General features: G+C 43.7%; 1 protein-coding gene across 1 annotated transcript in view; it reads right to left on the bottom strand.

Moving 5' to 3' along the window:
* LOC113220336 (zinc finger protein 721-like) overlaps positions 1 to 4,905 on the bottom strand; it is a 44,096-nt gene extending 39,191 nt beyond the window's left edge. The window contains exon 1 of the mRNA XM_031935286.1: positions 4,784 to 4,905. Within this exon, the coding sequence (XP_031791146.1) occupies positions 4,784 to 4,817 (34 nt within the window). The 5' untranslated portion in view covers positions 4,818 to 4,905. The remainder of the gene's footprint in view (positions 1 to 4,783) is intronic.
* Between the last annotated feature and the right edge of the window lie 7,104 nt (positions 4,906 to 12,009).

Below are 12,009 nucleotides of genomic sequence, written 5' to 3'. Positions count from 1 at the left end.
AGTTCACGCCACTGCACTCCAGCCTGGGGGACAAAACGACTCCGTCACAAAAAAACAAAAAACTGTTCCCAGGTAGTAAAAGCCAAACCCATTTATATACCTGGTATTTGGGCCATAATATGCAGACAAACTTCAAAACCCAATCCTACTGCCTGCCATATAGATTAATGTCCTCAAGGAAATCTAATCTTTCCAGGGCCCAGAAAGAATCTATGACTGTCCAAATCTCTGGTAACACAACCATCAAAGGCAGACCCCACAGCAGACCCAGCATCACCCTTGTGACCCAGCTACAACCCTTCTTCTCTGCAACCCCAGAGGTAATCTCATCAGCCTGGGGACCCAACAAAAGGAGATGTTTACCTGCCAAAAAACAGATTATAGAAAACTGTAAATCACTGTTAACTCCTTAAAATATACAGACACAGGGCTGCTTCAGGGACCACAGCTGAAGCCAAGATCTGCAAGCATGCCTCCAGGACCACAGCTTCTATCTTAACATATTACCGAAAGTTTATATCTGAACAATTAGCCAAGGAAAAGGAGAACAAAGCTCTCCTGCTTGCAAAATAAGAAAAAATTTTACTGTTTGTAGATAATATGATCATGCATATATATGAAACCCTAGAGTAGAGTAACAAAAACTGAATAAATGCATTTATTAAGGTATTAGGATACATAATTAACATGTAAATACTTGTGGGGTTTTTTTGTGCGTGTTTTTGAGACAGGGTCTCACTCTGAGGCCGAGGCTCATCTTAAACTCCTGTGCTCAAGTGATCCACATGCCTTGGCTTCTGAAAGTGCTGGGATTACAAAAATGAACCACTACACCTGCCACAACATACAAATATTTGTTTCATTTCCATAAAGTAACAAAAAAATTCCAAGAAAAAAATTCAATTTACAACACTATAAAAATAAGAAATTCAAAATAAATTTAACCAATGAAATAAAAAATTTATACACTAAATACAATAAGGCACAAAATCTAATGTATAACAATAAACGTATATACTAAATACAATGACAGAAATTGAAGCAGACACAAACACATATTTCATTAGGATCACTAATATTGTCAAACTATATTATCGAAAGTGATTTGTAGATTCAAATGGGATCCCTATCAAAATTTTGGTGTTATTTTTCACAGTAATAGAAAACACAATTGTAAAATTTAAGTGTAACCTTCAACAACTTTAAATAACCTGAGCCATCGTGAGAAAGAACAAAGCTAGGGGCATCATACTTCTTAATTTTAAACTTTATTTAAAGGTTATAGTAAGCAAAAAAATATGGCATGTGCATAAATACACATACACAAACCAATGAACAGAATAGAGCCCAGAAACAAATCCATGCATACAAGGTCAACGAATTTTGGGATGGGGATCATGAATATACAATACAGAAATTATAGTCTTGTCAATACATGGTGCCAGAAAACCTGAGGAGCCACAAGCAAAAGAATAAAAGTACATTTTTTTTTTTTTTTTTTTTGAGACGGAGTCTCACTCTGTTGCCCAGGCTGGAGTGCAGTGGCGCGATCTCGGCTCACTGTAAGCTCTGCCGCCCAAGTTCACGCCATTCTCCTGCCTCAGCCTCCCGAGTAGCTGGGACTACAGGCGCCACCACCACACCCGGCTAATTTTTTGTATTTTTAGTAGAGACGGGGTTTCACTGTGTTAGCTGGGATGGTCTCAATCTCCTGACCTCGGCCTCCCAAAGTGCTAGGATTACAGGCATGAGCCACTGCGCCTGGCAAAGGTAGACCATTTTCTTATACCATACCCCAAAATTAACTCAAAATGAAACACATGTAAGACAAAAAACCTATTAGAACTCCTGAAGAAAACATATGGAAAAACTTTGATACTGGTCTTGGCAATAATTTTTTGATATACCATCAAAAGCACAGCAACAACAACAAAAATACAAACAAGTGGGATTGTATCAAAGTAAACTGCTTCTTCACAGCAAAGGAAAACAAAATTTCTAAAAACCCTACGGGATAGAAATATTTGCAAGTGATATATGTGATAACAAGTTAATTTTGGGAGAACAAGGCGGGAGGATCACTTGAGGTCAGAAGATTGAGAGCAGCCTGACCAACATGGAGAAATCCCATCTCTACTAAAAATACAAAATAAGCCAAGAGTGGTGGCACATGCCTGTAATCCCAGCTACTTGGGGGGCTAAGGCAGAAGAATCACTTGAACCCAGGAGGCGGAGATTGCAGTGAGCCAAGATTGTGCTACTGCACTCCAGCCTGGTGACAGAGGAAGACTCTGTCTCCAAAAAAAAAAAAAAAAAAAAAAGTTAATATCCATATCCGAAATGTTTAAGAAACGTCTGCAATTCAAAGCAATAATAACGATAACCCATTCAAAAATAGGCAAAAGGTTAGATTTTTTCCCCCAAAGACATACATACAACATATATGCTGTATTCTGTTGGTGAGATATAAATTGAAAAAGTCATCATAAAAACCAGTAAATAATACAAATGGACATATCATATAATCCAGCAATACCACTTCTGGCCATACTACCAAAGGAAATTAAATTAACACCTTCAAGAAATATCTGGCCGGGCGTAGTGGCTCAAGCCTGTAATCCCAGCACTTTGGGAGGCTGAGAATGGCGGATCACGAGGTCAGGAGATCGAGTCCATCCTGGCTAACACGGTGAAACTCCGTCTCTACTAAAAAATACAAAAAACTAGCCGGGCAAGGTGGCGGGCGCCTGTAGTCCCAGCTACTCGGGAGGCTGAGGCAGGAGAATGGCGTGAACCCGGGAGGCGGAGCTTGCAGTGAGCTGAGATCCGGCCACTGCACTCCAGCCCGGGCGACAGAGCAAGACTCCGTCTCAAAATAAAGAAATATCTTCAGCCCCATATTCATTGTATATTTACAATAGCCAAAATATGGAGTGTATATATATACATAGTAGAATACTACTCAGCCATAAGAGAAAAGGAAATCTAGCCATTTACAACATGGACAGACCTGGAGGACATGATGCTAAATGAAATTAGCCAAACACAGAGGGACAAAGAAACTGCTTCTTGTCACACAGATGGGTAAATCTAAAAATGTAAACTCATAGAGGCAGAAAGTAGAATGGTGGTTGTTAGAGCCTAAGGGTGGGAATATGAGGAGATGTTGTTCAAAGAGTACAAATTTGTAGTTATAAGTTGAATACCCAGGCGCGGTGGCTCAAGCCTGTAATCCCAGCACTTTGGGAGGCCAAGACGGGCAAATCACAAGGTCAGGAGATCGAGACCATCCTGGCTAACCCAGTGAAACCCCGTCTCTACTAAAAAAATACAAAAAAAAGCTAGCCGGGCGAGGTGGCGGGCGCCTATAGTCCCAGCTACTTGGGAGGCTGAGGCAGGAGAATGGCATAAACCTGAAAGGCAGAGCTTGCAGTGAGCTGAGATCCGGCCACTGCACTCCAGTTTGGGTGACAGAGCAAGACTCCGTCTCAAAAAAAAAAAAAAAAAGTTGAATAAGTCTGAGAAACCTAATGTACATTAGCATTAGATTAGCATAATAGTATTCTGTTTATAATTAGTAATACCGTAATGTATGCTTACAATTTGCTACAACACTAGGCCTTAAGTGTTCTTATTATCAAAAAAAATCATTATCTGAGGTAATAGATGTGTTGATCAACTTGACTATATTTTTGCAATAAAACAGGAATATATCACAAAATATATACATATCAAATCATTACACTGTACACATTAAAGATACTTAAACAATTTTTATTTATCAGAAAACTCCATGTCACACAAACACAGCTATACAGTAAGTCCTCACTTAATGTTCAAAACAGGTTCTTGAAAACTGCAACTTTAAATGAAGCAATGTTGCTATATACCAAACATAAGTCTTGTTTGTATCAATTAAACTTTGCTAAAATTAGTTTTCTTTTTTTTGTTGTTGTTTTTTGGTTTTTTTGAGACTGAGTTTTGCTCTTATTGCCCAGACAGAAGTTCAATGGTGCAATCTCGGCTCACTGCACCCTCCACCTCCCAGGTTCAAGTGATTCTCCCTTAAGCCTCCCGAGTAGCTGGATTACAGGCACCTGCCACCACATCCAGCTAGTTTTTTGTATTTTGAGTAGAGATGGGGTTTTGTCATGTTGGCCAGGCTGGTCTCAAACTCCTGACCTCATGATCCGCCCACCTCAGCCTCCCAAAGTGCTGGGATTACAGGCGTGAGCCACCGTGCCCAGCCCTAAAATTCATTTTCTTAAATGATATGTTGCTTCACTTACAGTTTCTGAAACTCTATCACCAATGTTAAGAATTTACTATATACATATATTACTTATATATGCGTGTGAGAAACACACATTTTTTTTTTTTTTTTTTTGAGACGGAGTCTCGCTCTGTCGCCCAGGCTGGAGTGCAGTGGCCGGATCTCAGCTCACTGCAAGCTCCACCTCCCAGGTTTACGCCATTCTCCTGCCTCAGCCTCCCGAGTAGCTGGGACTACAGGCGCCCGCCACCTTGCCCGGCTAGTTTTTTGTATTTTTTTTTTTTAGTAGAGACGGGGTTTCACTGTTAGCTAGGATGGTCTCAATCTCCTGACCTCATGATCCGCCCGTCTCGGCCTCCCACAGTGCTGGGATTACAGGCTTGAGCCACCGCGCCCGGCCAAGACACACATTTTTATATAGATACAGATATATCTCAAAAGACATTCTACAAAAATAGAAAATAAAACTCTGAAGGAGTATTAGGAATTATGTATTAAAATTATCCTCACCCAGAGAGACCAGGTTCCTGTAGTTCTCCAACATCACATCTCTATATAAATTCTGCTGGGCAGGGTCCAGGCATTTCCACTCTTCTGGAGAGAATTCTATGGCCACATCCCTGAATGTTAAGGGTTCCTGAAAATACATACGTATCAAGTGACAAGAGTTCTTAATTTGACTACAGGTGAAATGTGTTAAGAGAACTAGTTCTGACATTTGACTGTGATTATCTGATAAAATAACTTTCAACACAGTAATATTCTCTAAAGTATTCTATAGCTCTGAGGAAAAAGGAAGGCATTCCAACAGTTTCTGTTGCTGCAATAAAAATAATGGGCTACATTGACCTACCCCTACCAAAAACAAGCAGAGTAGGCCCTGTGACCTCCTGGAAAACAGGTTGAACTCACCTCTCATCAAAGTATCTGGAAGTCCTCATGCTTGACCTTGGCCTTGCTATAAAATGTGAGTAACTTTTTTTTTTTTTTTTTGAGACGGAGTCTCGCTCTGTCACCCAGGCTGGAGTGCTGTGGCCGGATCTCAGCTCACTGCAAGCTCCGCCTCCCGGGTTTTACGCCATTCTCCTGCCTCAGCCTCCGGAGTAGCTGGGACTACAGGCGCCCGCCACCTCGCCCGGCTAGATTTTTGTATTTTTTAGTAGAGGCGGGATTCACCGTGTTAGCCAGGATGGTCTCGATCTCCTGACCTCGTGATCCGCCCATCTCGGCCTCCCAAAGTGCTGGGATTACAGGCTTGAACCACCGCGCCCCGCCAAAATGTGAGTAACTTAATTTAAAAAACAGAAACGTTTCCACCCAGAACAATAGACAGGATGTGATGCGAGGGCACACGTGATGATTTAACTTCAAATTGTGACCCTAGGGGAAAACTGGGCTGAGAGTCACTTCGCTAAGCACTGTCTCTCAAGCTTCAATGTACATATAAATTATTTAATGTTCTAGGCCTCACTGTACCAAAATTTTGCAGCTTTGAAAACAGTCCATGAATTACCGACTTTTATCAAGTCTCCTGTTAATGCTGATGTTCCTCCACCTGGATCCATTATAGCACCACTCGGCTAGAGAAAGCAGGCACAGGCCGGGCACGGTGGCTCAAGCCTGTAATCCCAGCACTTTGGGAGGCCGAGACGGGCGGATCACGAGGTCAGGAGATCGAGACCATCCTGGCTAACATGGTGAAACCCCCTCTCTACTAAAAAATACAAAAAACTAGCCAGGCGATTTGGCGGGCGCCTGTAGTCCCAGCTACTCGGAAGGCTGAGGCAGGAGAATGGCATAAACCCGGGAGGCGGAGCTTGCAGTGAGCTGAGATCCGGCCACTGCACTCCAGCCTGGGCGGCAGAGCGAGACTCCGTCTCAAAAAAAAAAAAAAAAAAAAAAAAACCAGAAAGCAGGCACAGCACACAGAATCCCTTTCCACAACACAAATACTTTTCATTCCAAGACCACCAGTCATCATCCTGAAGCACAGCATTCTCTGCAGGCCCTTTAAAGGTTACAAAGGCTGGAGATGGTGTCAGTGTCTAAGTCTGCATTGGAAAAACATGTGGGCCGGGAGTGGTGACTCACGCAGTAATCCCGGCACTATGGGAGGCCGAGGGGGGGAATCACGAGGTCAGGAGTTCGAGACCAACCTGGCCAATATGGTGAAACCCCGTCTTTACTAAAAATATAAAAAATAGGCCGGGCGCGGTGGCTCAAGCCTGTAATCCCAGCACTTTGGGAGGCCGAGACGGGTGGATCACGAGGTCAGGAGATCGAGACCATCCTGGCTAACACGATGAAACCCCGCCTCTACTAAAAAATACGAAAAACTAGCCGGGCGAGGTGGCAGGCGCCTGTAGTCCCAGCTACTCGGGAGGCTGAGGCAGGAGAATGGCGTAAACCCGGGAGGCGGAGCTTGCAGTGAGCTGAGATCCGGCCACTGCACTCCAGCCCAGGCGACAGAGCGAGACTCCGTCTCAAAAAAAAAATATATATATATATATAACATAGCCAGACGTGGTGGCATGCGCCTGTAATCTTAGCTACACAGGAGGCTGAGGCAGAAGAATTGCTTTAACTCAGGAGGTAGAGGTTGCAGTGAGCCGAGATCAGAGTAAGACTCCATTTGGAAAAAAAAAAAAAGGAAAGAAAAGAAAAACATGTGTACCTGCATTAATGCGATATTTATGGATCATGTACTATGTGCTCAGGAGTATGTCACAGGGCACTGTGCTGGGACATTCACATTATGTGTTAATTCTTTTAACATTCTGGGAGGTGGGTACTAAGTGTCCAATACTTCCCAGGATTTAAATGCAGGGCCCAGAATTTCCATTTCCTTTGTTTTCGTACCACTGATTTTTTTTTTAAATGTATAGAATAGCTCAATATAAATAGATGGCAAAGAAACAAAGTTTTAAGTGCAATTCAGAGGAATGTTTGTGTATTTACTTTAAGACTTATAAAAAAGGGCCGGGCGCGGTGGCTCAAGCCTGTAATCCCAGTACTTTAGGAGGCTGAGACAGGTGGATCACGAGGTCAGGAGATCGAGACCATCCTGGCTAACATGGTGAAACCCCGTCTCTACTAAAAAGGCCGGGCGCGGTGGCTCAAGCCTGCAATCCCAGCACTTTGGGAGGCCGAGACGGGCGGATCACGAGGTCAGGAGATCGAGACCATCCTGGCTACCACGGTGAAACCCCATCTCTACTAAAAATGCAAAAAAAATTAGCCGGGCGTCGCGGCGATCGCTTGTAGTCCCAGCTACTCCGGAGGCTGAGGCAGGAGAATGGCGTGAACCCGGGAGGCGGAGCTTGCAGTGAGCCCAGATCGCGCCACTGCACTCCAGCCCGGGCGACTGAGCGAGACTCCGTCTCAAAAAAACAAAACAAAACAAAAAAAACTAGGGCGAGGTGGCGGGCGCCTGTAGTCCCAGCTACTCAGGAGGCTGAGCCAGGAGAATGGCGTGAACCTGGGAGGCGGAGCTTGCAGTGAGCTGAGATCGGGCCACTACACCCCAGCCTGGGCGACAGAGCAAGACTGTCTCAAAAAAAATAAATAAAGGCCAGGCGCGGTGGCTCAAACCTGTAATCCCAGCACTTTGGGAGGCCAAGACGGGTGGATCACGAGGTCAGGAGATCGAGACCATCCTGGCTAACACGGTGAAACCCCGTCTCTACTAAAAATACAAAAACTAGCGGGGCGAGGTGGCCGGCGCCTGTAGTCCCAGCTACTCGGGAGGCTGAGGCAGGAGAATGGCCTAAACCCAGGAGGCGGAGCTTGCAGTGAGCTGAGATCAGGCCACTGCACTCCAGTCCAGGGGACAGAGCGAGACTCCACCTCAAAAAATAAATAAATAAATAAAATAAAATAAAAGACATAAAAAAACACAAACTACAGGCATGGAGAACAGGTTGCTGGATGAGATGTCTCTAGAAACACTGGTTTTAATTTTATAAAAAAGAATTTAAGGCCCAAAAGTATGCATCTTTTCCCAATTTATCTGCTTTTGTGTTTCAGGAAATTGGGAGCACCAGCTCTGGAGTTGTGGTAGGAGCAGCCACTCCAAACACTGATCTCCTCTAAGCAGTTCTGTGAGAGATTTCAGTGTGGGGCCAGACCTGGACAAGGTTCAGCAGAGGGTGGATCTGGGCAGGGTTAGGACAGAGAGTGGGCCCCAGGCTTCTGTTCTCTATGCCACTAAGTATTTTCAGCTGTCTTTTCTAAGGCTGCCCTAGAGAAATTTGATTCCCAGAGTGTGTGAAATTTTAATCTATTTTAGCCACTTTCCTGTGTCTTTCATAACATACAACAAGGAATTTAACCAAAACCCTTGTTTTTCTAGACCAATTATGTTAGAAGCCAAACACTTACTCTTAGCAAGGTAAAAACAATACTAACAATAACAACTTCTCTTCTGTCAATGACTACTCTCTTCAGATGGTGGTATCAAAACTCACAGAACAATAAAAGGAAAGTAACTCAAATGAAGTTTAAGTCTCCTGTACAGTGTCCGTCTTTGTACTGAACACATGATGCTGAATTCAACCATTATTCATGTGCTCCAGACTGCAAGTTGCTTGAGGGTAGGGACTGTGACTGCTTCATCTCTTTTTCTAATGACCATATGAAATAGAAACAATTAGCTTATTAATCAGTTTGAGTATCCAGATCTCATTTTTCACCAAAAAACTGGAGAACTGGAGCAACTCTTATCTGGGTATAAACCAAGGAGATTCTTTCTGTGAGGGGAGGAACAAACCCTGGGTGAGTCATTTCTCTTCCTCTAAAATGGGAGCAGAATTAGACCTTGCCATCAGACTGACCCAGTCTGCACAGGATATCCTCAGGTGTCTCAAATACAGATGCTGGTGAGTGTCCCCAGTGACCTTGGGCTGATGTCCCCATAGCGATCCAGGCAGGAGAGATTCAGGCTCAATTTGTGGGATGCAAACAGAAAATGGTACAGCCCTGGTAAAGCTGCAGATCCTAGATCCAGATGTGAAAGCCCCTGTCCCTGATCAGGTTAACTCTGAGGCAAGGGGAAGGACAAAAGTACTTTACCCCAATAACACAGTTTACAGGGAGGCATAGTTGTGACTATGGCTCTGGTTATTTTGTGGCCCTGACCCCCCACTGCTAAAGTGCTTGTTTCCACTTAACAGATTCTGCCACAGGATTCTGTTCACACCAGAAGCCTCCCACACAACTATAGCAGGTCACTGGACAAGATCTGGAAAACTCAAAGAGCTCCACTCTGAACGTGGGGATTAAGATGTCTATGTTGACCTCTCATGATGCAGAAAAAGTCTTGAGTTTTCTGTTCAACCGAAGTCTGGTCCTGTCTTATGAATCCTAGGCAGAGGTCAGGTTTTATGTGCAGATTCTAGGTAGGATCAATGTGCCTCAGCATTCTTGGGGGTTACAGCAAGCGGAGTACAACCGGAGGAAAGATTGTTCATAAAGGCACCTTCAACACATTCTGGGTTTGTTTGTTTGTTTTTTGAGATGGAGTCTTGCTCTGTCGCCAGGCTGGAGTGCAGTGGCGCGATCTCAGTTCACTGCAACCCCCACCTCCCAAGTTCAAGCAATTCCCCTGCCTCAGCCTCCTAAGTGGCTGAGATTACAGGCGCACGCCACCACACCTGGCTAATTTTTTGTATTTTAGTAGAGATGGGGTTTCTCCGTATTTGCCAGGATGGTTTCAATCCCCTGACCTTGTGATCTGCCCGCCTCAGCCTCCCAAAGTGCTGGGATTACAGGCGTGAGCCACCATGCCAGGCCCAACACATTCTGAAGAATATTTTGACCTAAAAGGAAAATCCTGGGGTAAACCATAAATAGAGAGTTTATTTGGGCCAAAGCTTGAAGAGGCAATGCTGGAATATAAGGCTGCCCTGAATATATACTCCAACTAGAAGAAGTTATGAGTATTATTTTTAAAGGCAAAAAGAAGGTAGAGAGAGAACGGATAGAAAGTCATCAGAAATTCTTATTGCCTTATGGAAGTAAGTGGTTAGTGACTGGCTATATACATTGTTAATTTATAAGGTGTGAGTTATAGAGTCCACTATGACATTATTCGGTTAATTTACAGCCATTTGTGGCAATAGACCACAATTTCAAAAGACAAATAGTTCAAAGTGGGGAACAGTACATGACTGGTCTCATTTTAACACATCACTGTATCTGATTAAAATAACTTATATTTCTCAGATAAAAGTTCTATCCTTCTCTCAAACCCCAGGACATAAATTCAGAATTTGGAACTGCACATTTAAGACTTGGAGGGCTGGTGAGCTATGCACATTTGTGGGCATTTGGGCAAAGGGAGAAGGCAGTTGAAGTTCTCAGGTTTAATCAATGCACATGTGGGATCCTGATTGGGATTATGGGCCCCATGATCACGGAATCAGTGTCAGATTTGAAGATGTCAGGCACACTGACAAAGGAGGAATAACTGATTGCAGTACTAAAAAGTTATTTTGTAGAAATCCAGTATAATTGTCATAGAAGGGACTACAGATCTCAAATAGGAGAGACCATTCTATTTCCAGATTTGGCGAGCACTTTGCTGCACTTTGCCACCAAATTGTGGGTTGTGAGTGGAATCCTGAGAAAGGTTTTTCTCTAAAGTGAAGCAGAAATGGCACTTGTATATAATGTCTGGTGATTCCGGACACTGTGTGGAAAATATAACTAAAAGCAAAATCATCTCCAATCCTAAAAAATTGTCCACAACAACAGAAAAGAAAATGTTTTGGTACATAATAAACCAAAATGTGGTGTGCATCACAGGCAATCTAAGAGACTGCAAACACAGAAACTCACCATAATTAATTCTCAAGTAGAAGACATGACAGCACCATTTGTCATATACAGCTTATTGTAATTTCACCTAGTAATTTGAGAAGTCATCTGGATTTTCTAATTGGTAATATTCGTAGAAAAAATAAACTTCCAACATCTTCATGACAGGAGTTAAATTTCCAGTGTGGAGCTATGTACCTGCTGAAGGCAGCCTCCTAGGCGCCTACAGAAACTGTGGGATAGGGTGTATGTTCTTGCTATTTACATTTCACACCAATAGTTTCCAGGTCCTAAAGGCAAGTTTGACTCAAAAAAGACAAATGCCCTATTTAATTGATGAAAATTATTTATATATATTTTAAAGAAGCAGATAAAATATTTAAACATAAACGTTTTCAAGACGGGCACAGTGGCTCACGCCTATACTCCCAGCACTTTGGGAGGTCCAGGTGGAGGGATCACTTGAGGTCAGGAGTTCAAGACCACCCTGGCCAACAAGGTGAAACCCCGTCTCTACTAAAAATACCAAAATTAGAAGACATGGTGGTGCGGGCCTGCAATCCCAGCTACTCGGGAGCCTGAGGCAGGAGAATCGCTTGAACCCAGGAGGCAGAGGTTGCAGTGAGCCGAGATAAGGGCACTACACTCCAGCCTGGGCGACAGAGACTCCCTCTCAAAAAAAAAAAAAAAAAAAAAAAAAGAAACAGGCCGGGCGCGGTGGCTCACGCCTGTAATTCCAGCACATTGGGAGGCCGAGACGGGCGATCACGAGGTCCGGAGATCGAGACCATCCTGGCCAACATGGTGAAAACCCGTCTCTACTAACAATACAAAAAAAATTAGCTGGGCGTAGTGGCGGGCGCCTATAGTCCCAGCTACTGGGGAGGCTGAGGCAGGAGAATGGCGTGAACCCAGGAGGC

The sequence above is a fragment of the Piliocolobus tephrosceles genome, chromosome 3 (genome assembly GCF_002776525.5).
Source record: "Piliocolobus tephrosceles isolate RC106 chromosome 3, ASM277652v3, whole genome shotgun sequence".
Classification (NCBI taxonomy): Eukaryota; Metazoa; Chordata; class Mammalia; order Primates; family Cercopithecidae; genus Piliocolobus; species Piliocolobus tephrosceles.
The sequence above is the reverse complement of the archived record's forward strand: the minus strand, read 5'-3'. Positions and strand labels throughout refer to the sequence as shown.